At 43.6% G+C, this 25506-nt stretch overlaps 1 protein-coding gene across 1 annotated transcript in view; it reads left to right on the top strand.

Annotated features, from left to right (window-relative positions):
- Positions 1-25377, top strand: part of LOC106658501 (protein slit) — a 42848-nt gene extending 17471 nt beyond the window's left edge. The window contains exons 8-29 of the mRNA XM_014380501.2: positions 456-622; positions 713-784; positions 1139-1210; positions 1322-1393; positions 1522-1665; positions 2181-2344; positions 4741-4891; positions 5232-5378; positions 5465-5536; positions 5640-5711; positions 6044-6207; positions 9077-9278; positions 10092-10163; positions 10246-10317; positions 11448-11519; positions 11623-11786; positions 16046-16271; positions 17111-17420; positions 18499-18712; positions 19359-19832; positions 20345-20922; positions 21042-25377. Of these exons, the coding sequence (XP_014235987.2) occupies positions 456-622; positions 713-784; positions 1139-1210; positions 1322-1393; positions 1522-1665; positions 2181-2344; positions 4741-4891; positions 5232-5378; positions 5465-5536; positions 5640-5711; positions 6044-6207; positions 9077-9278; positions 10092-10163; positions 10246-10317; positions 11448-11519; positions 11623-11786; positions 16046-16271; positions 17111-17420; positions 18499-18712; positions 19359-19832; positions 20345-20922; positions 21042-21128 (3768 nt within the window). The 3' untranslated portion in view covers positions 21129-25377. The remainder of the gene's footprint in view (positions 1-455; positions 623-712; positions 785-1138; positions 1211-1321; positions 1394-1521; positions 1666-2180; positions 2345-4740; positions 4892-5231; positions 5379-5464; positions 5537-5639; positions 5712-6043; positions 6208-9076; positions 9279-10091; positions 10164-10245; positions 10318-11447; positions 11520-11622; positions 11787-16045; positions 16272-17110; positions 17421-18498; positions 18713-19358; positions 19833-20344; positions 20923-21041) is intronic.
- Positions 25378-25506: the final 129 nt, after the last annotated feature.

Raw genomic sequence — 25506 nt, 5'->3', positions numbered from 1 at the left:
GCGAATATATCCAACGAAAAAGACTGCCAGCTCACGCGTTTATTTGATTAGAGAGAGAGAAAGAAGAGCAAAAACTATGACGCTTGCGGTATACACATCTCAAGTGCTCCGATTGTGAAAATATTTTGGTCCTCGTGCTGAGCCGTAGAAAATCCACGCTTCAATTGCAACACGTCGGAGACACTCTAGTCTACTGCTCGAACTTTCGGGAGAAAAAGTTGACGCAGGCTCGGGGATGAGCCACGCACGAGAAGCTTTGGTTAATTAAAATTGACAGACAGCTTGCGGCCAAGTAAAACACACACACGAGTAGAAAAAAATTCAGACTAAAATCCAGAGCTCATCTCCGAGATTACGCGCCAACAAAAGTCTGAATGAAAACAGCCACAAATATGATGAAATATTTAACAGTGAAAAAAATGAAATAAAAGCCGACTCGTTTTCTGTCGTTGCAGGAGAGCGAATTAAAATGTACGATTGGAGCGGAGAAGCCGAGCGGCTCCGAATGTAGCAGCGAGCCACAGTGTCCACCGCCGTGTCGCTGCACCGACGGCATCGTAGATTGCCGAGAAAATTCGCTGACCAAGGTGCCGTCCTATTTGCCCGAGGATGCCGTCGAACTGTAAGTCTTTTCGCCGCAGATCACGATCGAGCGCGCGTGTACATAAAGCAATGTAGCAGATATGCAGCTTTATTTTCGACCTTTTTCCAGACGTCTCGAGCAAAATGGCATTACCGAGATACCGGTCAAGGCGTTTTCTCCTTACCGAAAATTGCGCAGAATGTAAGTATCAAGATGCACATATATATCTAGCTACAAGTCCATTTACTTGGACGATGCGCGAGCAAATCGTTCCGTTGCAGTTCTCTTGCGAATCAAAGAGCGAAGCGCGCGCTCGACTTTTATGACCGTAAATCAAACGGCCTTTTTTTTCGCATTCTCTCGCCGCGCGCGCTCCTGTTAAACTTGCAGTCTTTTGCCGCTAATGGATTGGCTCGTCGAAAAATAAAATATTATATGTACGTTTGAACGCGCGAAAAACAAAGGAGCCTCAGCCACGCGGACAAAGATGATGAGAACGTCTCGACGAGCAATATTTACGACGGAAATACATGTGTAATGTATTTGTTTTTGCAGTGATTTAAGCAACAACAAAATCAAAAAAGTCGCCTCGGACGCGTTCCACGGCCTCAAGTTCCTCGAGTCCCTGTGAGTATAATCTCGAGCTGGCTCCACTCGGCTACTATACAAGCCATGAGAATATAAATTATAATCATAAACGTTCAATTGTGCTCACTTTGATTTTCCATTGCATTATAGCGTGCTCTACGGCAATAAAATAACCGAACTGCCAAGCGGAATATTCCAAGGTCTAACGAATTTGCAGCTTTTGTGAGTAACTCTTTATCTCTTTTGTCTTTAAGTCGCGCACTTATTGTGTGCGAGCGCATATTGATTTATACTTTACAACGTGTGTAAGTACGCTAAAACGAAACGTCGACGACGTCCCCTGTCCACAGGCTGCTGAACGCCAACGAGATATCTTGCATACGTACCGACTTGTTTCGCGATCTCCCGAGCCTCACGCTTTTATCTCTCTACGACAACAACATCAGGTCCTTGGGCAACGGGACTTTTGCCAATCTTCGGAGTATCAAGACGCTGTGAGTTTACCTATACCTTGCAAAATCCTTGTATGAGTACACACGAGTTTATTTTACTTTATCAAGCTCTTTGGATCTGTAAGCAAGACCTATTGTTTTGGCTGTTTCTTTTGTTTGTTTTTTTTCGTTTCCACCAGTAGATGAATTAAAGCTCGTGTATATGCATAAATTGGAAAATCTCATTCCGAAGTTTGATGCGACCGAGTCGATCTGTCGGCTCGGTCCTCGCGCTCATCTGATTTCACCATCCGTATGGCTCGGCGACCTTCGCATTTAAATGGAGCCTGTTCCCCTTTCCCGAGGCATCCACAGGCATCCTCTTTCTTTCGTTCCATTCATGCACCTTAAAATTCCATATCCTTCCATCATTCTACTCCTCTCGATTCAGCCACCCACGCGCTCTCTTTTCAGCAACTTCTCTCATCTCATATATACATGGTTCTTTTCTTTTTTTTTCTTCATCCTTGCCTCGGTCTGTCTTTCTCGCTCTCTCCGGCTTGTTGGACCGAGCACAGGCACTTGGGTCGCAATCCATTCATCTGCGACTGCAATCTTCGCTGGCTGAGCGAATATCTTCACGTAAATCCGATCGAGACGTCGGGAGCCCGTTGTGATTCGCCGAAACGTGCCCTGAAAAAGCGTATCGACAACATGAGAGACGAAAAGTTCAAATGTAAAGGTAAGTCACGCGCACAGACGACCACGAGCGCTCGTCGGAGGCAAACAAACGAAAATGATACGGCTACGTGAGCCTAGAAATACGACACTGTCGCGGCCGCTCGTGTATCGGCTCATCGCTTACGTGGATTAATATTCATCTCGGCGCATATTCGCATGCCCGTCCCCGAATTCGCGTTCTCTCGCTCGCTCTCGTTCGGCTCATCGTATTTATACGATGCTACCGGTCTGCAGCTGAAAATGTGTTTTTTTTTTGTTTACGATACGCCCAGGCAGCGGCGGCTGATGCGTATACGTCGTGACGTATCAACGACAGTCGAGCGAGCTTCTGGCCTGCACCCGGCCACATGTGCCGCGGATACGCCGGTACACTCGTTGCGGAAGCTATTAATAAGATCGAAGGGATACGTTGTATGATTTGTAGGGCGTAACGTTTCAAGCGAGGCGTACAGCGGCGCAGCGCAGGCCGCCGTCTGTCGTCGACGTACTGTCGATACGCGACGCGTCCCGAGTCTGACTCTGTTTTGAGGCTAACCACTGGAAATTCCTTGATGAGAATCGCAACTCTACCTGACACATGCGTACATGCGTGTAATTTATCGAGCCACGTAGTTTCTCATTGCAGATAAATCATCCGTAGGCAAAAAACATCATCGTGTGAGCGCGCGATGCACTTTGCTCTGTCAATTTTACTCCCTTAATATGTATACGCGCGCGCGCGCACGCGTGGAAATTTCGTATGAATATGCTAATTTCGCGCCAAAACTATTCCAATTTTCCGCTGTTTCTCTTCCCGTATACGTAATTACACTCGTGCTACGTCCGCAGTAATCAAGGTCCGGGCCGAAAAAGCACATTACGTATACGATGACGAAACGCATCTAGCTCGCAACTGTATTAGAAGCAGAAAAAGCCTCGAGCGAAAAAGTAGGCGAGAAAAAAAAGGTAAAGAAACGACGAGTGCATTTATAAAATCAGTCGCACGCGAGAAATTAGTCTTCGTGGCTCTAGGAAGCACGCGACAGACGCACGAGTGCTCGGTTCCGCGATAAATTACGCGATATCGCATGGCTCGCCTATTTGAATTATAATCTCGCGCCGCGGCGACTCTCGCCGCCTCGAATACCTTTGTCGAGTCTTTTCATGGAGAAAAAGCTGCAACTCCGTAAGCGTATATTATACTATTATGACGATTGCCATCGGATTAATCGCGACTGCGTGTTTATATGCAGCTTTGCCGCAGCATTATTTTTTCTTCCTTCGCGCGCAACATAATACACTGCAGCTAAAGTACTTATAATGCCAGGTTTTTTGTTTCGAGTATTCAACGGCTAAATCGATTGTTTTATCGACGGATAACAACTAGTCGCTGCATTTCTCTCTCTCTGCACTAGTGCAGTGTCGCGCGTTTCGAAACGATGAATCGGCATAATTCACCGGAGATATATGTGCTTGGGCTCGCTCAACTGTTGCGTACGTGCGTGTGCGTTTACGCCGAGGCTTATTTTCGAATTAAAATACCGCGCGTACATATAAAGTGACAATGACTCGGATGCTGCGCGCGCTGCAATTGTTGTCGGGCGTTAAAATAATCGCTCCACTCCAGGCTTCGCGCTCCAGTCCGACGGAGAGCAAATAGGCATTTGAACCAGATATTGCTGCTGATCGTTACTCGTCTCGCAAACATCAATTTCAATCCGTAATTATTTCTAAATAAATGCCCGATCGAAGAATTTTCAATCACGCACAAAATGTATTATATCGCTGCAGCATAAGCATTTCTAGCCTCTCGTTCGGTCTGAAAGTGCGCGCCTGGCCGTTCAGCCAGACTTGAATAGGTGAAGGCTCTCTTTGCCTTTAACGCTATTGAAGAATGTTAACGCGAGATTTATGCTTTCACGCTTCAATGAGCTTATTTATATCTATTATACATATACATACGCCAATGCGCGCGTATGTATTTAAAGATTGTTGAGCGAGCTGGAGAAAAAAATATTTTATTTTATTTAAAACGAATCAAGATCGTGTGCGGACTAACGTCGGGTTATACAGGCTTTACTCGTGGCTTGGAAAATCATTCTCATGAATACATATACCTAATGCATTATTCATATAATCTTTCAATCGGAGAGCAGAAAACTTTTAGATGCGGCTCTCTATCGATATGCATACACCTACTTAAAAGAGACCTTATTTTTTCCGTCAAATCAAACGGGCGCAATTCTCTCGGAGCAATGTACATAGGCGGCTCGTCGAAGAGCCATGGCCGTTCATTCTCGTTTGCTTTCATTTTCCTGCGAAAAGTTGCGCTCGAAGAAGCAGTTGCGATTCGCAACGTTCTTTGAGCGAGTTGCCTATAATTTCTTTGTTGGACTAAACGAAACGAAACAAATTCAGGCGACGAAGAACTCCTGACGAAGCGTGCGGGTGAGTGCATACTGCCAGGTCCGTGCCCAGCATCCTGTACTTGCAACGGAGCGACAATCGATTGTTCCAACGAAAAACTTACCTCTATCCCGAAGGACCTACCTATTTACACATCGACTTTGTAAGTTTCCAATAACTTTTTCAAACAATACTTTGTACTTGTAGCAAAAAAAGTGGTTACTTTTTTTCATTGAACGAGCCGTATAACTTTCAGTCACGCTTATTATATGAAACCATGTTCAAGCTTATGATTAAACAATTGAAATAATTAATAGAATTTCGTATGCATTATTGTGCAAACAAGGGCGATAATGTATACGATTGAATTTCATTGCACATTGAGATGTAAATTTTGCTACGCACACATAAACTCGCGCACGCGTCTGTATTCACTGACTTTGCTACAATAATACGAAATTCTAACGGATAACACTACCTTCTTGTCTCTGAATCGTCGATAGATTGCTCAGAAATAATGCAATCGAGAAAATCAAAGCGGAAGGCCTGTTCGAAAAGCTTCCAGAGCTGCAGCATTTGGATCTGAGGGGTAACAAGATTTCGCGCATCGAAGGCGGCGCCTTCGAGGGTGCTCGCAAATTGACAGAACTGTAAGTAAAGGAATTTTTCCCTCTCTCGCTCGCTCTTAAGCGCGATAAGAACATTTTTATTCATTCTTTTCATTCGCCACGTGCAGACTGTTATCGGACAATAAACTGCGAGAAGTACACACGAAAATGTTCAACGGCCTAACTAGTCTGAAAAGCCTGTGAGTATCCGAGCCCCCTCGTTACAATCCTATTTATTCGTGCAAAAGTCCAAGTCACTTAACTCTGCAACTCTGTCTTGTGTTTTTTTCTCTCTCTTTTCAGAAATCTCCATGGCAATGCGATTACCTGCATGATGCAAGGCTCCTTCGACAATCTGCCTCAATTGCAAACCATGTGAGTATATCGTATATACCTATAGGCGCTTGCGCCTACGCGCTTGCACCGCGACGCTGGATAGAATAAAAAAAAAAAATGAAGCGGGGGGAAAAAGCGAGAGCTTGTTAAGCTCTCACATATATGGACTCGGCTCCCTCCCTCCATATCGGGTTTCTATGGGCTAGATAAAAGCCTCGAATAAATCGAGGGGATGTGTATCCAATATCGACTTCGATACGGACGCGCACTGCACACATGTAAAACGCCCGCACGCGATACGCATAATTTTTAAAGATATCGTTTTTATTTTTGTTTTTGCCTCGACGCACGTAAACAATTGGGAAAAATAGAAACATTCAGGGAAATCCACTGTCGTGCAACTGCCACTTAGCCTGGTTCTCCGAGTGGTTGAAAGAGCACGAGGGCGTCACGGTTACCGGACACTGTCACGATCCGCCTCGACTGAAGAACGCCGTTATCAACGAGATCCCAAGACACGAGTTCAAGTGCACCGGTGAGTAGTTATATATACATAGTAACATCGGAAGTCCCTTTCAGACGTTTTGTTTATCATTTGCCATTGCTATTGTCGTGATTCACCGCGACGACAGCGACGACAACGACGACGACAAAAATAAGTGCTCGGCCGAGCGTAAGAAAAGCAACGAAGCCAACGAGTTTTATGCATACAACCGGGTACTTGAGAGATTTTATGAAATTCGAGCAAGATATTTTAATTGATACTCGAGGCTTTTTTTTGTTCGAGGAAATAAAATGATACTTTTGGTGCGCTGCGTCGCAAAACTATGAATACTTGTATAGGTATTATATATTATATACCTGTACGGCACATAAAACGCGAAGCTTTCATTAATCGCGGATAACGATTATCCGGCAGCGTATAAACGCACGTAAATAAATGATCAGTCTGGCGAGGCATTTATAAATACATTTTCGCAGTCGGCGCGCGTGGCTTAAGCGGGAATCTTGTCAAAGAAATTTATTCGATATTATACGCATAGTTTTGCCATGTAATTTGATTATATATCCGTGCGCGGGCTTGCAAATATATTTCCGCCTTGTCGCCAACTTTTAAATGATTACATCGGCCAATGGGTATGTTCGTTTTCAAACGAGCACACTCAGCCGCGAGTGATTTGTATTAATGATGTGGACGCGCGAGCGACCGGCCGTGCAGTTAAATCTTGTTGAAAGCTGCGCGCGCTTGAAGGATACGAGCTGCGTCTCCGTAATTTTCAAAGCGAGAGACGCGCGCTGATTTATAATAAGCAAAATTTAATTATATGCGCGATTTTCGTATGTAGCATTCTTAAGTAATTAATAAATTACCTGCACGCGCTGGAATGAGCGTGAAATTCGCCGATATTAATCATATATAAAACCTCGCCGCGCGCGGCCGAAGGAAAGCTCCGTCGCGCTCCTATGAAAGTTTGCACAAATACTTTGTTCGTCAGAAAGTATTTATTCGCACGCATTTCAATCAGCTGCTCATAATTTACGTTCTAGTAATTCCATCAATACTCGATCGGCCGTATGAAACATTAAATTCCACATTTACCTGCATTTTGATATAGTAATAATTATTCACCTATGGAAATTCGCGCTTGAATTCATCTAATTTTCGTGCGCTAATTTTTAATATATACAGCATATAATTTCGAAAGTGGGATCCTTGTGAAAAGTACAAGTTTTGATAAAGTAGCAAAGGCTTTGTTCTATCCACTTTGCCACCAATTAGTCGGCGACAAAGGCATTTCTTCTGCTCTCTTTTATTTTCTTTTCTTTATTTCGACTCGGAGTTTATTGCGATTTTCGTGCCTTTGCCGCGACCCGAATCATCCTTGCATTAATTGACAAAGTACAATAACGAAACTTGTAGCAAAATTGGATTTCACATAGCACAAAGAGAACTTGGGTTTCGTAAGGAACTCGAGCTCTTTTTTCTCTTTCTCGTGTTCTCTATCTCTCTCCCGCTCTCTGTCTATCCAATAACGAAAGCGACTTTATTCATGCAAAAGCTTGAATATACACGCATGAGTGAAGCTTAAAAGTTGCAGCACATATACAGATACACGTTCAGAGAGAAAGAGCCGCAAATCATCGATTTCGATGTCAAAGCTCATTCCGCTACAAAGCACCGAGCGTATACCACACTTGGTTTCAATGTCGCATAAAACTTACTTTTTTTCCTCCTCCTCCTCCTCTCTCTCTCTCTCTCTCTTTCCCATGTATAGGTATACATAATTTTGTCTCTTGCCCTAAAGCGCAACCGCACTGCAAACCACTCTCGGGTTTCACCGTGTGGTTATATATATATCGCGTATACTCCCTCCACCTCCCCCTCTCCACTCTCTCTTTCTCTCTCGGTAAAAAAATATTTCTCGTTTTTTGCAAATATATGTATGTATATACAGGCGCACTTGCATAAATTTCCATCATCATCCTCGCAGCTGGCTACGTGCAATGCTATTACGCAAATGAGATTTTTCAAGCTTTAATAACGATGTGCTTTTCGACTTTTTCTAATTAACTCGAACATTTTGTCTTTGAAACTTATTTTGCTGCGATGTAGCTAGACAGAAGTCAAAAATGTCAATTGGCGCGACTTTAAATACGATGACTTAGATTACGTATGTTTGCAAAAGCTCGAAAAATTTATATTACTCGCTGGGACGTTCAGCAGAATTTAATGAAAAGCTTTTAGGCAAGTTATCTTATCTTCAGCAAATATAAAGCTTATAGAGAGTAGATCGAGTAATAACAGTTATCGATGAGTTCTGTATTATGTATAAAATCTAATGGAGATTTAGTGCTTTTTATTTGTAGAGGTATGCACCCTATCGAACGTTAAAAGCCATTTTGTCCTTTCTATAATTCACATCTAAAAGGTGTTCATTTTCTCGCGTGAATCGAAATTATTGACAACTGTTTTATTTAAGTTGGTCGAATTTTTTTTCACCAGTAGGTCGAAGCGCTTTCACCGCAATATTTTTTTCTCTCATCTTTCGTCGAAAGCTCGGCAAGTTGTAAAAATAACAAGCGGTTAAAAGAAGTTCCTTCGACTCGAAAAGTTATAAGCTGGCCTGAATTATTTCAATGTAAAAGTGTACGTGTATCTTGGGAAAAGTTCGATACTTCCTTACGCTTCTCGCGTTTCGCAAAGAAAGTACGCTTCAAATATCAAATTTAATCAATCAAAGCGGCAGCATATACAGGATTTGTGCTCGCGCGTTGGAGGATGCGGGCACCTTTATATCATTTCAAATACCCGCACATCCTCGCTAACTCGTTTACTTTCTCCTCGACTTACATCTCAATAATCAAAGCCTTTGTTTCTCTTTTCTTTGGCTGCTGCCCTTCAGGTGATAGCTGGGGTTGCTTAGGCGATGATTATTGTCCGCCCCAGTGTAGCTGTGCCGGCTCCGTGGTTCGATGTTCGAGATCGAGGCTCACGGAAATACCGCGAGGTATCCCGCCGGAAACGACGGAGCTGTATCTTGACGTCAACGACATCAGGACCATTCAGCCCGAGAGATTGGCGCATCTCAGTGTGCTCCAAAGGCTGTAAGTATACATGTTATTGATTTGAAATTCAAAGATAAAAGTCATATTTTTATACGCGAACTTTATAGTACTTGGAAAGTTTTTTTATGGGCTTATGAAGATGATAATATTACGTCGAAAATTCCACTCTATTAGATGCAACAAGCAAACGCAGATGAGTTTTTATTATCATCGAAATTTATCACACACGCATAAATTAAAATTAAACAAAACAAGCACAATCGATTGGAATTGACTCATTCGAGGCGGTGCGATGAGTGTGTAAGTCTCTCGAGCTATGCATTGTCATGTGCGCTTTTGATTGTCAGTTTAATTTTCTTCGCTAGTAAATTCAAAGGGAATTTCAGCGCGGCCTTACGCATGTGTACTTATTGCGACCAAGTGAGCGAGTAAGATTAATGACTTTTCATCGGCTTGCCCATACAAGCTCATCTTGACGAATTTATTCCACACCGAGGTCGCATTGTACACAGAGGAAGGCTCTTTTTTCTGTGCAGAAAAAAAATCATTGTATCGGGATGTTAATGATCGTCTGTGATATAAATCGAATACGTTACTTAACGCACGTAATCAATTATATGTATTGCTTTTTCTTTCTTGTCGTGACGTGGAAATTTTTGAATCAATATCATGTTTGTTGTTGAGTGCTATCGCATACTTAGCAATGTCCGAGTATCAAAATATTCTCTTTAGCAAGTCTCAATTACACATTGTTCTCTCATACTTGAGCGATCTTTAGTTCTGCGTGAGAAAAAAATGCATCTCGAGTTGAACAGCGAAACTGATCGTGTGATGTTTATTGTGTTCTTATAGAGACTTGAGCAACAACCTCATTGGCATGCTGTCTAACAATACCTTCAAAAATCTGACGAAGCTGGCACATCTGTAAGTTTGAGTAACTGAAAACTTGAAAATAGCATACTTGAATTCAATATTCATACTTGAACGCTCGTGTTTTTTTTCACAGGATCATCAGTTACAACAAGCTCCAGTGCGTGCAGCGCAACGCCTTGGCCGGTCTGAAAAACCTTCGAGTTTTGTAAGTATAAACATGTGTATCGTTTTAAAAAGCATTAGTCGAGCTCGAGAGTTCGAGAGCCGAGCTGAAATAAGAAGGGATTATTATAATTTACCGTTAATTACATCTTCGACCCTGACTGCTCATTTCGCTTTATTAACTTGATAAATGTATCGCTGAATTACGGCCTCGTAAAGCCTTTATGCTCCTCGCGTCGTTGTTGCTTTTGACCGATAATGATGGTGGCTTTGTAATTAAATGTAAGCGAGCTCAAGGGTCGTCGCGTGCGCGAGAAAATCTCATTTTAATCTCCTTCGTATACTATGTGAACTGCGCGTGGCGAATCATCTTTTAGCCAAGCACGAATATCATCGATGCGAGTGATTGCAGTCGATTCGAAATTGTTCACGATACCTTTTCTAGTCGAATTGTTCAGCTGCTCGTGCGCATTGTATCGGCTCATCGGGGATTTACTCGTAGCGTATGAATTATTTACTGTTGGGCACGCCTCGATCGAGCCGATCACTTTTACCTTCGTGTCTCGAGCGTTCGATCTTAATTTTCGAACTTCTGATGATGTAAAATCATCCATAAACGAGCTGGAGTGTAACGAGCATCGACAATTAACTCGAAGAAATTACGTAATTAGTGAAGTAATTATTGCTCATTCCCGAAGCGATAGATATTCGAAAGTAAAATGAGAACGAAGCCATAGGAAAAGTGCTCTCTCGCATGTCCAAACGAATAAGAGAGTATCCTTGCATACTGTATCATAGAAGCGCCGATCGGTTTGGAAAAACCGCATTGAGGTTGGCATTGTAACATTATGAGCGGTGATAGCCAAGCAATGCATGTACTGCGGTACTTTATCTCTCTCTCTCTCTCTCTCTCTCTCTCTCTCTCGCTCACGAGCTATTACATTATGTCATGGCTTGCGCGTGTATATAAGTGCAGACATAGCCGAAATTCCGAAAATACCTTGACAAAGCCGGGGACTCGGCCGCGTACACCGCCGCAAATATACATAGCGAGCGCAGAAGCGACTCATCCGCTTATACTAGCCGATAAAACAATACCTCGCTCGACTATGCACGCAGATTATAATATCACAGACAAGGGTCGGGGCTGAAACTATGCCTGTGTTGTTACAGCTCCCTGCACGGCAACGACATATCGGTAATACCGGAGGGCGCCTTCGACGATCTCAAATCTGTCACGCACTTGTGAGTATATCCTCGCTATATAATATATATAATATGTGTTATTGGGTTGTGTAAGGGACCAAGACGTAATATTGACGCGCGAAAATATGTGTCGCTTTTCCAGGGCACTGGCGTCGAATCCCCTGTACTGCGACTGCAGCATGCGATGGTTGGCCGAGTGGGTGAAGAAGGACTACGTCGAGCCCGGCATAGCTCGTTGCGCCGAGCCGGCCGCGATGAAAGACAAGCTATTGCTCACCACGCCCGCCAGTGCGTTTCAATGCAAAGGTAAGCATCCAACTTTTTACTTACTATTACTATTGTTGTTTGTATTCCTATGAAATTACGCCATATCTGCTGTCACTGTTGTTTTCATTGTTGTTGTTTTTTTCACTATCCCCTTCTGTCTATGCAATAGATGGTTTGGAATTTGGCACGATAGAGCACGTGGTTTGCGGTCGTTCAATCAAATATCAAAAAAAAAAAAACTTGATGTATTTATCTTTGACGATTGCTCGCAGTGAACTAAATTCTTTCTAAATATTGAATTGCCTTCAACCAAGTCGTACACTTTTCCTTCCTCACGCGCTCGCGAGACAAAAATTCATTAATAGTTCATTTTCATGCATTGTCAACGTTACGTACGTATACAGCGTGGCACTGCGAGCAATTTAAAAACTTTTTTGGTGGTGTTTACAGTTGTTACCTTTTTTCATTCTGGTTTTGGTTTGTTTTGTTTTCACCTTCTTTTTTTTTAATTCGCATAGTCTGCTTGTTCATGGCTACTACTGTTTTTACATGCGCGCGCCACACCATTTCAGCGAGCTCTCGCTGTTTTTTACGGGATTTTCGCCGTAGTTTTTCTTTCTTCTTTCATTTCAATTCACGCTTCTTTTGCACTCTGGCAAATAAAATTAACTGCTGAGAAAAAGAAAAGTATCTTTATATAGTTAATGTTTGTTACTTTCCGAGCGTTGCGAGCTGTTACACAGGGGTGCCCGGGAAAATCGAGCTTTAATTCAGAAGTTTAGCCTGGATGCGAGAGCGAGCGAGAAAAAGAAACTGCGCTACATATTCCTTGTATATACACTTGAATCGCAAAAGAAAGACGTTGAATTGTTTAGTAGAAAATTTACGCGAAACTATTTCTTGCGCTCGCACGCTAAATAGACTTTTGCATTATGTAGAGAAGGTATAGCTGGACTTTCGTCGAGTTTCGACGTTTCGCGAATTCACTTTCAAAATGCGAATTCTTTTATTCGCTTAAAATGTTGTTTTATCTGATGAACCATTGTACTATACACATGTACACGGCGTGTACTTGTTGAGTTATACTTGCATATTTCGATAAAATTTTATTACGAAACTCGGACGCTCTACGTTGGCAATTTTTGTTTTGTCGTTTTTCAATAAAATAATCTTTTGTGCGAGACAACGATCAATTCACGTGTTGCTTTCTGTTTCTCTCTCTTGTGCGCGCGTGTGTGTTCTCTGTTACGGTTGGCACATCAAAAACCAATACGATATATCGCTTACGTTTCGATATTTGCATTCTGCGCTAAAATTTATTGGACTTGGAACGTTTCGTTACTTGGCAATACACGTGAATTCGTTATTCTCGCGGCTGCCCGGCCATTGTGCTAGAAGCCATTTATTTTTGTGGAGCGCGCACGAAACGCGCCTCGTCTTTACAGCCGATTAAGAAAAAAACCTTGAAATTATTATAACGATGAAAGAGAGCTGCCATAACGTAGAGCGGATTAGACACGGCCGCGCACTCGAAGAAAAATGTCGCCGCGAGAGAAAGGGGAAAAAAAGGAGTTGTCCGTGCTCCTCATCCCTTGGCATGCGAGTAGCACAGCAGGAGTAGCGACGCGTGAAGCTCCATAAAATTCGCGTTTAGCGCTGGCACTCTTGGACATTAAAAATCCCGACCGCTAATTCGCGCGCTCGTCCCGAGCTCGCTTATATAAATTTAGAAAGCTCTCGTGCGCCGACTATTACAGCCCAGCGAAATCTCTTGGCCCGCGATTTCCCTAATTAAGGTACAAAAACGCCGAGTAGTCGTACGAAAACAAGAGAGAGAAACGCCGAGGTTTTAAATAAAAAGCAAAAAACGAAGAAAGGGAGGAAGGCCAGGCCAGGGGGTGCACGAAACGGACGAGTTCTCATTCTCGCTCGCTTTCTTTCTCTCTCTCTCTCTTTCGACGCGAGTCGCGCACGGTGTCATAAAAATAAATTCCCGTTTTCTCGAAACGACCCGCGACGTTTACGAGCCCTATGCATTGCCAGCGGCGCTTTTTACTACCATGGCCCGCGGCTTGGCTTTTACCCCCTTCTTGTATAAAAGCTGTATATACGCAGGCGCGATGTGAATTATGCAAGTCCGAATTACCGACTGTGTTTAATAATGCAGAAATCGTCGACTATTCGCGTGTAGCGCTGCACTCGCACAGAAAGAAATATATGCTACTCTCGAGTGTATACGCGAGCCATCCTTTTTCGGTACTTTCGAATCAATCCTGCGCTCGGCGAAAGGCCACGCGCGAAAAGCCAAGCATGTGTACAATATATAGACGCGCCGCTACGCAGCTGGCAAAGAACCGCAACTGCGTAACTCGTCGCGGGATAAATCAATCGCTGCGCTATAAAGCGGCCGGCGGTTCTCTGCACATAGGCCGTGTCTCTTTCGCTACAATTGAGCAAAAATTATTGCCGACTCGCGTATGCGCGCCCGCGAGTACCTACACTCTATACTGTTCATACTCGCGCACGCATGTACACATTTACGAGGGCGCGCGAGAGATATCGTCATATCCGCATACAGATTTGGTTTTTTCGGACAATGGAATTTCACCGCGAGTGATTTCTTAGCTAGCTGCAGCCGCTGTTGTTTGTGCCTGGACTGCAACGCCCGAGCTTTTTTGTTGCCGCGGCGCGTCATACAGCCTGCAGTACCTATATGTGCGCGCCGCTTTTGCGATGCATGTATCATGATACAGTACGTTTAAACGTACAGGAAAAGAGAGCGAAAGGAGATATGTTGCTTGCCGTTGTTTTATGATGCTGCGGATTTAACGCTTATATAGTCCGCCCGCGTACATACATGAATTATAGCCTTGACCTATTGTTCCTTTAATAAGATTTTTCTCGCTCGAGCTTTATGCCCTCTCGTGATTCCTATAAAATACATGCGCGAGTGAGCGCCTTCTCGCCCGTAATAATTAACGTTTCTCCTTATACGCTGCTGCAGGTTAACCCATCACTTTTTTTTCCTTTTTTCCTTTTTTATTATTTTTACGTCTTCCCGCTGAGCGTAAATAAGTTTAATTTTTCAAATTGCCATACTGCAGTTGACGCGTGGCATATACTCCACTTGACGGTATTAATTCCATTTGGCGGAACGCGTGTACACGCGTAGGTAACGCGCGACGCTCCCGACGCTTTTAAAACGTCTAATACGGCGCGCGTTCGGCATATTTATACGCATGAATATCGAATCGATAAAAACACTTTGCGTTATTACGATCTGCGTCTGTGCATGTAATGCGCGTGCGACGCGTTATTGCCGTCGATTTGTTTCGGATATGTGTCTGTATGCATGACTATGAGATCGTAACGTTCGATCTCTTACTCCCGCGTTATCGAGAAAATTTTTCCAAATATTAGGTTGACGAGACACGCGAACAAACGGATATTGCAACTGCTAAAAATGATCAGCTTGAGAGTATTTTGTGTCTCGACGTTTTAATCGAAAGCATCGCCTCTTTTTATTCGTTCCGCCTTACTTTTTTCGCCGTATATCTTTTTCAATCGGCTAAAAGCATAGTTATCTGCGTACGCGTGTTAAAAAAAATGTATGCGAATCACACTTGAAAATGTACAGCGACAATATTGATACGTGGGACTTTATGCTGCGGTCTGGAACGAGAAAAGTTTCGACGTGCGTACGCTCGCGGACGTTTTTCATTACGGGTGGGCTACCCGCCGCCATCCGGCCGTCGCAGCAGCAGCTGACATAGTTTCAAAACTTTTTAAGCGTGCATAATTCCTCGTTGTGTAAATTTAATCGATTGGTCACACACAATCTCTCCGGCGAAGGGAGTTCCATTAAAAATTTGCCTCTCGCTTAAATATACGTTCGTTCTTTTTTCCGATAAAGCAAGTTTAATCGTGTTTTTAGAAAAGACGCTCGGTGTACTTTCCACGGAGAAAAGTTCATTAGCTCCGAGGCATCGACCGATCTCGGCAAACGAAATTGGGTCAAAGAAATTCATTGTCCTTAAAAATTAATGGCTACGACAGACTCGAATAAAAAGCTATTTTATGCATTTCGATTTGCTTATGATTGTCTGTGCCGCTATTCACTTTGCTGTTTATATCCATTTTCATGAAATTAGCCAATTGTTTTGCGCACACACCACTGAAATAGAATTTAATTGTAAATGAAATCTTTTTTGAATGTTAAAAAAAAAACGACTGCAGACCGGCGTGAGGGTGAAAAAACTAAAATGTTTGCATTAATCGTAGACCTTTCTTCCGCGCAGCCAAACAACAACAGCAGCCAGCCGAGGTATTGGCGAAATGCAACGTGTGCTACACAGCACCCTGTCAGAATGGAGGACTATGCGAGGCGCTACCGGACAAACAGTTTCGCTGCAAATGCGCACCAGGATATCACGGGGACAGGTGTCAATATAAAATCGATGCGTGCTATGGAAATCCTTGCAGGAACGCCGGATCTTGCAAAGTACTGGAGGAAGGAAGATTCAGGTGAGTCAGCTACGCCTTTGCTTTTAAATATCGCTCGTGCGCTCGCCTTTAAAGCAGCAAAGTTTTTAATTTCTACATAATATACGGCCGTGCGCGCAACTCGTTATCAAGATTTTCCAACTTGGCCTTCGATTAACGCTCAAATTTTTAGCTCGCCAACTTTTTTACCTTCAAAGAGGCCTCGCGCAGCCTCTATATTACGTGCAGGTGCGTATAATATTATATACGCGGCAAATTGGATTTCTTTTCTCGCGCGCGCAGCTCCTGAACGGCTACTTGACCATCGGCCGTTTGTATCGTCTTATTTGGACATATTATAGTCTTGGCGCGTTCATAATAACGGTCGCTCTTGTAGTTTTATTTGATTTCCCCTTTTACAATAATAATATGAGTGCGTACTCTTAATCAACCTGACAAGTTGAGTGAGAGAGCTTAATTGGACTAGCTTGTGTATATATACGCTCGTAGGCTTTTCCGGCTCAGTCGAGACTTTTCATATTCGCTCAAAATTATTTCTCTCTCGCTCTCTCGCTCTCTCACTTGCTCCTCCGAAGAGTTAGTTTCTCATTAAACTCGCTGTTTATTAAATACGCTCTATGGAATTTCCGTTTGATTTTCAACCGTAGAAACTTTGCGCCTTTTCAAATGTATACTCGTGTACGCATGCAAGCGTCAGAACTTCCTTTCAATAATGCACTCTTCGCTCATTTTTGTCGTCTGAGCAATGCTCGCGAAATACAAGCAGAATGCATTGTTAAACAGCTGCCGTTGCCGATATAATATGCGAAATAGCTGATATAATACAATATATGAAAGAGTATTGATGCGTTGATTTGCAGTTGCGACTGTCCACCCGGATACGAGGGCCTCAGATGCGAAGCAAACGTCGACGACTGTGCCGGCCACAAGTGCGTCAACAACGCGAGCTGCGTCGACCTTATCCAGGCCTACAGATGCGACTGCCTACCGGGATACAGCGGCCAGTACTGCGAGACAAAAGTACCCTTTTGCTCAAAGGAACACAATCCTTGCCGAAACGGAGCCAAGTGCGTCGAGCAAGCAGGCAACTACAGCTGCGAGTGCCCCCAGGGCTTTCAGGGCGTCAATTGCACCGATAATATCGACGAGTGCGATAATCATCTATGCCAGGTACGCGTGCCTTTCACATTGCAGAAATTAGATTAAGCCGACGAGAAAGAGAGATGCTTCGAAGGACCGTTACACGCGTGAGAGAATTATGCCATGGAAATCGAAGCCTAAAGGTAGACGTACTGGGCGCAGAATCCGCGTAAGCCCGGTTAATTTTATTAAGACGTCTTGTCTCGTTCGACTGCAATAACATTAGCCGAGAATTTGGCACCAATGCGACGCGGAAAAAGTGACTGCTCGCATGCACGCGCATACGTATGAGTCAAATATAAATCTGCCCAAGGACAAAGGAGCACAATTTTCTTTTTCTTCTTCTTCTCGAGGCGTGCGAAATCACACTGCTCAATCAGCACTTCTTTTCAACGTCGTAAAAGTGGAGAATAGTTTTTTTTTTGCCCTCCTGCCGTGTAAGCCACTTTTTCGCGCAAAGTCTGACCGGTAGTAAAACTTTAACACTCACACACATACATACGCGAAGAGAGATGTACAGGTACATGTGCCGGCATACATGTGGTGCGAGTAAGAGAAAGAAAAATTGAAGTGGTTGCGCGGCGTAGACTTTTAAATCGTAAGCGGGCAAATAACGATGTTAACGAACGGCTTTGAGAGATTTGCGCGCTCATTAAATTACTATTAGCGCAGCAGAGAGCCCAAGATGAAATAGAAGATTGAGCTTGTCTTAAAGATAGCCTATACACGTATATATGTACACCGCTGACTCGCGTGAGTAAAGTTGATTAAATGTACAGCTCGATAAGCAAGCAAGCGAGGGAGAGAGGCTGTTTCGTCGTCGATTTTTTTCTTTTTTTTTTTTTTTTTAAGATCACCACGAGAAGCTAGCTGTAGTGCAGCTCCGGCTGGCTTTTCCCCTTTTACAATCTGTGCGATCGCTTTGCGATTTAACATCGGCTGCTCTCGAGATAGCCATCTCTTCCTCCTCTATACAGAGTCTCGGTACATGCAACATAGATACGTGTATATATACGATTACAGCTGCAATCCGACAAGATGAAAATTAAACGTCGACGTGATTCGAGCAATTTTTCAATTTTGTCCAATTATGACTTGACTTTTGCAGAACGGTGCTACGTGCATCGATGGCATAAACAATTACGAGTGCAAGTGCGCGCCAGATTATACAGGGAGGTACTGCGAAGTTGCACCATCAACTGCCTTACTATACCCTCAAACTAGTCCGTGTGCTCATCATGACTGCAAACATGGTGCTTGTTTCCTACCATCGCCGGGCTCTGGAGCGGATTACCTCTGCCAGTGCCATCCTGGATACACTGGTAAGTCCTTGCGGGAGCTGCCTTGCCAGACTGCGCGTGACTTTTTCATTTCTTAAGCGCGACTGCTGTGGCTGCTTCTTACCTCCCCCTGTGGAATAACTTCCGATATTGCTGATACATTATGGATGCGCGCGAAATCAGTTTCGAGTCTTGAACTTTACATCGACGAAAGAAGGAGACGTAAAGAAAAAAGCGTAACGGAGGAAAAAAGCGACTAGTCGGTTAAGTTTGTAAAGCCGTAGGCGATTTTTTCCTCTTTGCGCGCTCGGGCAAACTTCGTCACCGCACGTGTCAGAGCCTTTAAAAAGCCATTCATTTTGCTATTTATTTGCCCTCGTGGCGCAGCACTTGGCCGTGCGCTACAAGCCCCGCGTATGCACTCTGCCTATACACTGGCGGCTCTCGAGCTCGCGCGCGATAAACTTTTACTACACACCTCTCGGCAACATCGTTGAAAAAGAAAAAGAAGCACTGACCTCTCTGCGTTGTGCTTCATTCATGCTTATCGGTAAAAGTATTGGCTTTTTTGTTACAAACCCTAGTCTCGTACGCGTACCGCTAATACGTACATCGGTCATCCATCACATGTAGCAGCACTTTATGATGTCGATGTTGCGGAATAAAGAAAAAACGTTTTGTTGCTTAGGCAAAAGGTGTGAGTACATGACGAGTCTGAGCTTCACGGAGAACAACTCGCTGGTCGAGTTGGAGCCACTTCGCATGAGGCCCGAGGCAAACGTGACGATTATTTTTACGACGGAGCAAGAGAACGGAGTGCTGCTGTACGACGGCAACGGGGTGGCGGCGGGCGGCGAGCATCTGGCCGTCGAGCTGTTCAACGGACGGGTGCGCGTCTCCTACGACGTGGGCAATTACCCGACCTCGACCATGTACAGCTACGAGCAGGTGAGCGACGGCAAGCCCCATATGGCCGAGCTGCTGGCCGTCAAGAAGAACTTCACCATGCGGATCGACGGCGGACCGGCCCGCAGCATCATCAACGACGGACCGAAAGATTATTTAAAGCTCAAAGAGCCCATGTACATCGGGGGCGTTGCCACGGATACTGCCCAAGTCGCATTTACCGAATTCCATTTACGCAACATTACCAGCTTTCAGGGTGAGTATCGCGCAGTTCTAGCCTCTATGTGTATACGTTGCTTGCGTATAGCTTCCTTTCTCACTCGTACGCCTCACCTATACCGTATACACAATATGTAAGCGCGAGGCACTTGCCAGACGCGACTCCGCACACCTATCCTGCGTACACAGAGAGCTATATAGACCGAGCAGCTGTAAGGTACATTGACTTTCGCGACTGCTGCGCTATTACTGCTACTACCTAGTGCTAGGAGCGAGTCATATTGCCAGCGCCGCTCGAGCACTGATACGGTTGCGCCTCGTCGTCGTCGGTGCCGTTGCCAAGGCACAGATTGTACCATTATTCTTTGAAACGCTTCGAGAGACACACCGACTTAATTGAATTTGTGAGCTGACGCTCTCTTTCGCTCGCTCTCCCGCCTTTTCCTCCTCGCTTTTCCTCCTTCCACTCGGCATACAATGCATTTCTACCCTTGTGCAATAAAAAACGATACTTACGTAAGGCGCAATTTCCGCGTCTCTGCCCGACAGGTTGCATATCAGAAATGTGGATCAATCACAAGCTGGTGGACTTTAGTAATGCGGCTAAGATGAGCGGCGTGAGTCCAGGCTGCAGCGCCGCGATACGCGATCCGGACGACGACGAAGAGGCCGACGAGGCCAAGGATAAAAATAATAACAACAACAATAATGCCAACGAAGACGAGGACAACGAGACGATGCAAGTGGACAAGGTGGATCAGCATCAGCATCAGCAGCAGCAGCTGGTGGTGCCGGGGACGAGCTCGCATCGGCACGCCGGCGCTCGAGAGCAGCACGCGGACTTTGCGGTGCTGTCGACCTCGAGCAACATCGATCCCTGCATGAGGCACGAGTGCAAGAAAGGCTCGAGCTGCGAGCCGGCTCCCTTCGGCACCGGCTACACCTGCAAGTGCCAGATCGGCTGGCAGGGCCGCTACTGCGAGAAGGCGCCGACCTGCCGCAAGGAGCACATACGCGAGTATTACACGGCCAACGGCTGTCGAAGCCGACGGCCCGTCAAGCTCGCCAAGTGCTGGGGTAGCTGTGGCAACTCGTGCTGTCTGCCGCGCAAGACCAAGAGACGCAAGGTAAGCTCGAATAAACAATTTTAATAATTAACTTGAAAAAAAAAACAAAAAAAAGAAGTTGATACGATACATACAACAAGGAGAAATTAGTACGACGTCACGTTTCGTTTTGTCGACAGATTCGGCTGATCTGCAACGACGGCACACGCTACACCAAGGACGTCGATCTCGTGCGCAAGTGCACGTGCACGCGCAAGTGCTACTAAACGTCGTTTACCATCCTCGGCATAGTCCTCGTGCGAGATCTGCAATTCGCCAGCAGCGCATATCATATTCCACGCAGCGTGTAATCCCGCATACGTAAGCGAAAATTTCGCACGCCCATCCTGCGAACGTATAGCACTTAAATATATAGCTATATGTAGCATGTGTATCTGTCTGTGTGTTGTATGGAGAAGCGGGAGAGTTGCTGCACGCGTCTGTGTGTTGTAAACGCGCACCGCTATAATACGAGACGCAACGCGTTTACTCGTCGCAGTCTTCGATGATATTTATTATAATGCCCGAGAGTATGGAGAAGAAACACTGCAAAAGCCGGCAATAACGTAATATTGCAGCAGCGCCTGTGCACGTGATATCTTTATATTCTCAGCTAAGCAAACGTCGTTGCCGCCGCCGCCGATATTGTCTATAACGCGTTGGAATCGAGCTATATTGCCTAATTATCATTATTATTATCATAACGAATCATCGCATCGCAGATAAGGGAGAAAAGAAGAGATACTCAAGCCCGGACCATCCCCGTCGTTCCCCCATCGTCTCTCGCCACAGCCACAGCCCTATACATATAGCTCAGCGCCGCGCGACTACTTTATTATTATCCATATACACCACGTATGCAGCTTTTATATACGTGTATGCTCGCATGTATGTATGTATGCCAGAACGATATACGTGCATTACGCGCGCGCACGAGCGTATATAATGCAAAGGAGTGTGACGATGTGTTCGTATATGCGTAAGTTAAATTCTCGGCTCGTCCCGCGTAATCATGCCTCCTCCCATTTTCATCCCCCAAGTGCGCCTGATGCACTGTCATATATAATGACAAGAGTGAGAGACAGTGTGCAAGTGAGAGAGAAAGAGAGAGAGAGAGGGAATGTGTCTGGGATATGTTTATCATATGCTGGAACAGCGCGCTGCGTTTATACCTATATGATAAGCGACCGTACGGAATTTCGAAAATGCCACAGACACCGAGGATAATGTATATGCCTGATGCAAGTATGTGTGTGAGTGCGAGTGTGCGTGCTGTGCGTGTTTTGGTGCGTCGAGGGCCGAGAGAGCCGAGAGAGCTGAGAGAGCCGGCAACAAATGGATTAAGTTTCGCTCGGATCAAGCGCGGATTTCACGGCAAATTGCGCGGTAATCGTTTGATGGTCCTCCAGCCGAACGTATGCGGTTAGGCTAGAGCTTCGCTCGTGCTCTGCTTATGTGCACTTCGGGCATTGTTGCTTTAACAGCGCCGCGCCGCAACAGACGTTCTCGAGCGATTATTTTTTTTTTTACCTACCTTCTCTATCAAGCTGCTTCCTTCAAAACGACTTAATGTCGCGTAATTGGCATCGAACGCACGACCTTTGCGCACTCTTTAATCTGCAACAGGGGGGGCGGAGACAGCTTGGTATGCAAAACAACGGAGAAAAAAAGCTACTGAAAGTCTCTAATGGACGGAAGCTCGCGTGAGCAGAGCCTCGAATGCAGTCGCCTATCAACGTGCGCATAATTATTAACACGTAGAAGAAAAAAAAGCTCGCTTCCCTCCTGCAGACGACGACGCCAGGAAAACTCCCGCCGACATTCACTCGGTGCGGGCTAAAGCTCGGCAAAAACAATCTTAATGGAGAGCCCGAAGACGAGGACAAAAAAGCCAATGACGAATTGATCACGCGTTCCGTGCGCTATACGTGTATACGCGTACTGCGGCTCGTTGTTGTTTTTTTTTGTTCACCTCTCGGACTTGACGAGTCGCGATAGGGTGCGCCCCTCAAATCTTTTATTTATGGCAAAGTGAAACGTAATGATTCGAACTAATACTCGTCGCTGAACTTGTTTTTCTTTTCTTTTTTTTTCGAAAGAAAGAGAGTGAATCACGAGGCTATAAGAAAACTTGACTCGCGGTAAATAACTAGTATACACCACTTACGTACATTTGTAAACTCGAATAATAATTTCCTATTCATGAGTCCGTAACAGCAGAGTTGACTGAACTTATAATGCCGATTATTACGCGTACACATTGTACGATTATTCTACAACTGCCATAAATGAACTTTTCCGGCTAGAGCGTAGGCACGTATTTTATATGCGCATGTACGTACGCATAAGTGCTACCGAGTTGAAATATTTCGGGATGACTTTGCGAGAAAAAAATCCAATGCGAGGTGTTGTTTTGTGTTTCGCACCTGCGTCACGGGTGAGTTGTATGTACACAAATATGCGCACGTTTTATGGCCTGAAATTAACATTTGTGACGTTCGCTCAGGACATCGGCCCTCGAAGTATTTTCAAACTACTACACAGCCGCAAACCTAGATTTTGTATGCGCCCGAGTCCTCGTAGCCAAATTACTCGTTATCGAAAATTTATAACGTATTCATTTTTTTTATTGATTAAATAATGGTAATACGTAACACGCACTCTTTAATTTGCGAGCTCGGCATAATTTATACTCGGTGTAGCCGATCGGAAAATTTATATACGAAACAATAACCGACGAAATGAAATATGCGCCCTCACGTGTGCGAATGTATCGTCTGGCATATTTCCTATAAACCCCCACCCCCCTTCCCTTGTACATACATATAATAATAATAACCGACGTAGGCTTTGCACGGGCCTATGCGCTGAGTGGGCTATCGCACGCTGTTTACATTTACACGCGTAGCAGGTAAATTTTTTGCCATGATACAGAAAAAAATAAAACTTTTTATACCAAATATCATTGTTAAATTTTATGCACATTCGAAATGTCTCGGTGCGCGTTGAATGAACAGCGTCCGTAGCACCACTCGAGAGGCGAGCATGCAGGAGTAAAAAATTGAGATATTAAAGAAATTAATATGTTATATGGACGAAACATAACTCATAAGTTATCGATAAATAATCTACAACAAGTACAAGTTAATAAAAAAGAGTATCGATCGCCTAGTGTTTGTATTTAATATTTAAGATAATGAAAAATTTTAACGAATGAATAAAAGAGTATGAGACTTTCCTTTTTACTGCGCAATCTTAATCGTGTTACGCACGAACGAAACAAGGTAAACAAATAAAACGAGAAATATTCGTGCTTGCGACGCCTGTAGGCAGACTTGCCTTTCTACGCGTAAGCTGAGAAAAAAGCAAGTTTCATGCAAGCGCGAATACCCTCGGCTCGTTGGACTATTTTAAATCGATAGACTCTTTGAATGAATAAAAATAAACAACAAATGAACAAGGAATTAAAAAAACGTTTATATGTGTAAATGTGTATGAATAATGTAAACGGTGACCCATGATGGGTTCGAATGTATTTTAACTTCTAATCATTTCCTAATCTTTGTTTTTTTTTGTAATTAATTTTTTTATAATATGTTCATGCAAATGATGGAAATGTAGGACGATGCTTTGAAATTTTTATATTCCTATTATCTTTTAAAGATAATAGTTGACGTATTTTTAGATTATGGAAATTGTAAGTCAATGACCTATGCCATTTATTGAATGCTCAGTTTTTTTATTTCGTAAACATTTATCGAGCATTTTGTGTATTTTTATTTTATATATTTATTTTTATCAAGTCGAACGTTGCAGTATTCATGAGATTACGCAATAATATCTTAATTTTAAGTGGTCGAACCACGACCTTTTGCGGTACATGATCGAATGTTTGTGTGTGTAGTGAGAAAAATCAAATCAAATCTACTTCAAAAACAATTAAAATAATTGTCATCGCCGTTATAAATGTTCATCGTTTAAAATATCAACATACTCTTTCATGCTGTGCAAACTATGGAACCAATAATAAGCAAATTTTTAGCATTCAACTGTAGATTTTTTAGAAGAAAGTAGAACAAATTGAAAACAGAAGTTTTTTTTATAAAACACGATAAATGTGTGCTTGTGTACATTCGTCAAAACGATAATAATATTAATATTAATAATAAAAATAATACTAGTTATATTATAATAATAATTAATTGTTGATGAAGAAAAGAAGGAAGGGAGGAAAAATCACGAAGAAACGTAAGAAGGTCTTCCTTCGTGGGTGCTTCGGTTCTCCAACATAAAATGAAACGTCACGTGTGCTTCATGCCTAATAATGATATATGATTATATTACATAAATATATATAGATAAATTTTTTATTCGATAAACGAAAACCCTCAATGAATGGCTACTCATGTATTCACTCCGCTCAAAATACCTAATACCGGCCAGAATTTTTGTAAAAAATAAATCTATAATAAAGAGTATATATACAATAACCTTACTTTGTGTTTTCAATTGTCAAAATACAACAACATCAATAGTACATGAAATGATTTTCTGTATTATTTATTCATTTTTTTCTATACAAATGAGTTAATAACTAATTATAAA

Source organism: Trichogramma pretiosum, unplaced genomic scaffold (assembly GCF_000599845.2).
Source record: "Trichogramma pretiosum strain Unisexual culture from Peru unplaced genomic scaffold, Tpre_2.0 scaffold10, whole genome shotgun sequence".
Classification (NCBI taxonomy): Eukaryota; Metazoa; Arthropoda; class Insecta; order Hymenoptera; family Trichogrammatidae; genus Trichogramma; species Trichogramma pretiosum.
This window is presented reverse-complemented; position numbering and strand designations above follow the sequence as displayed.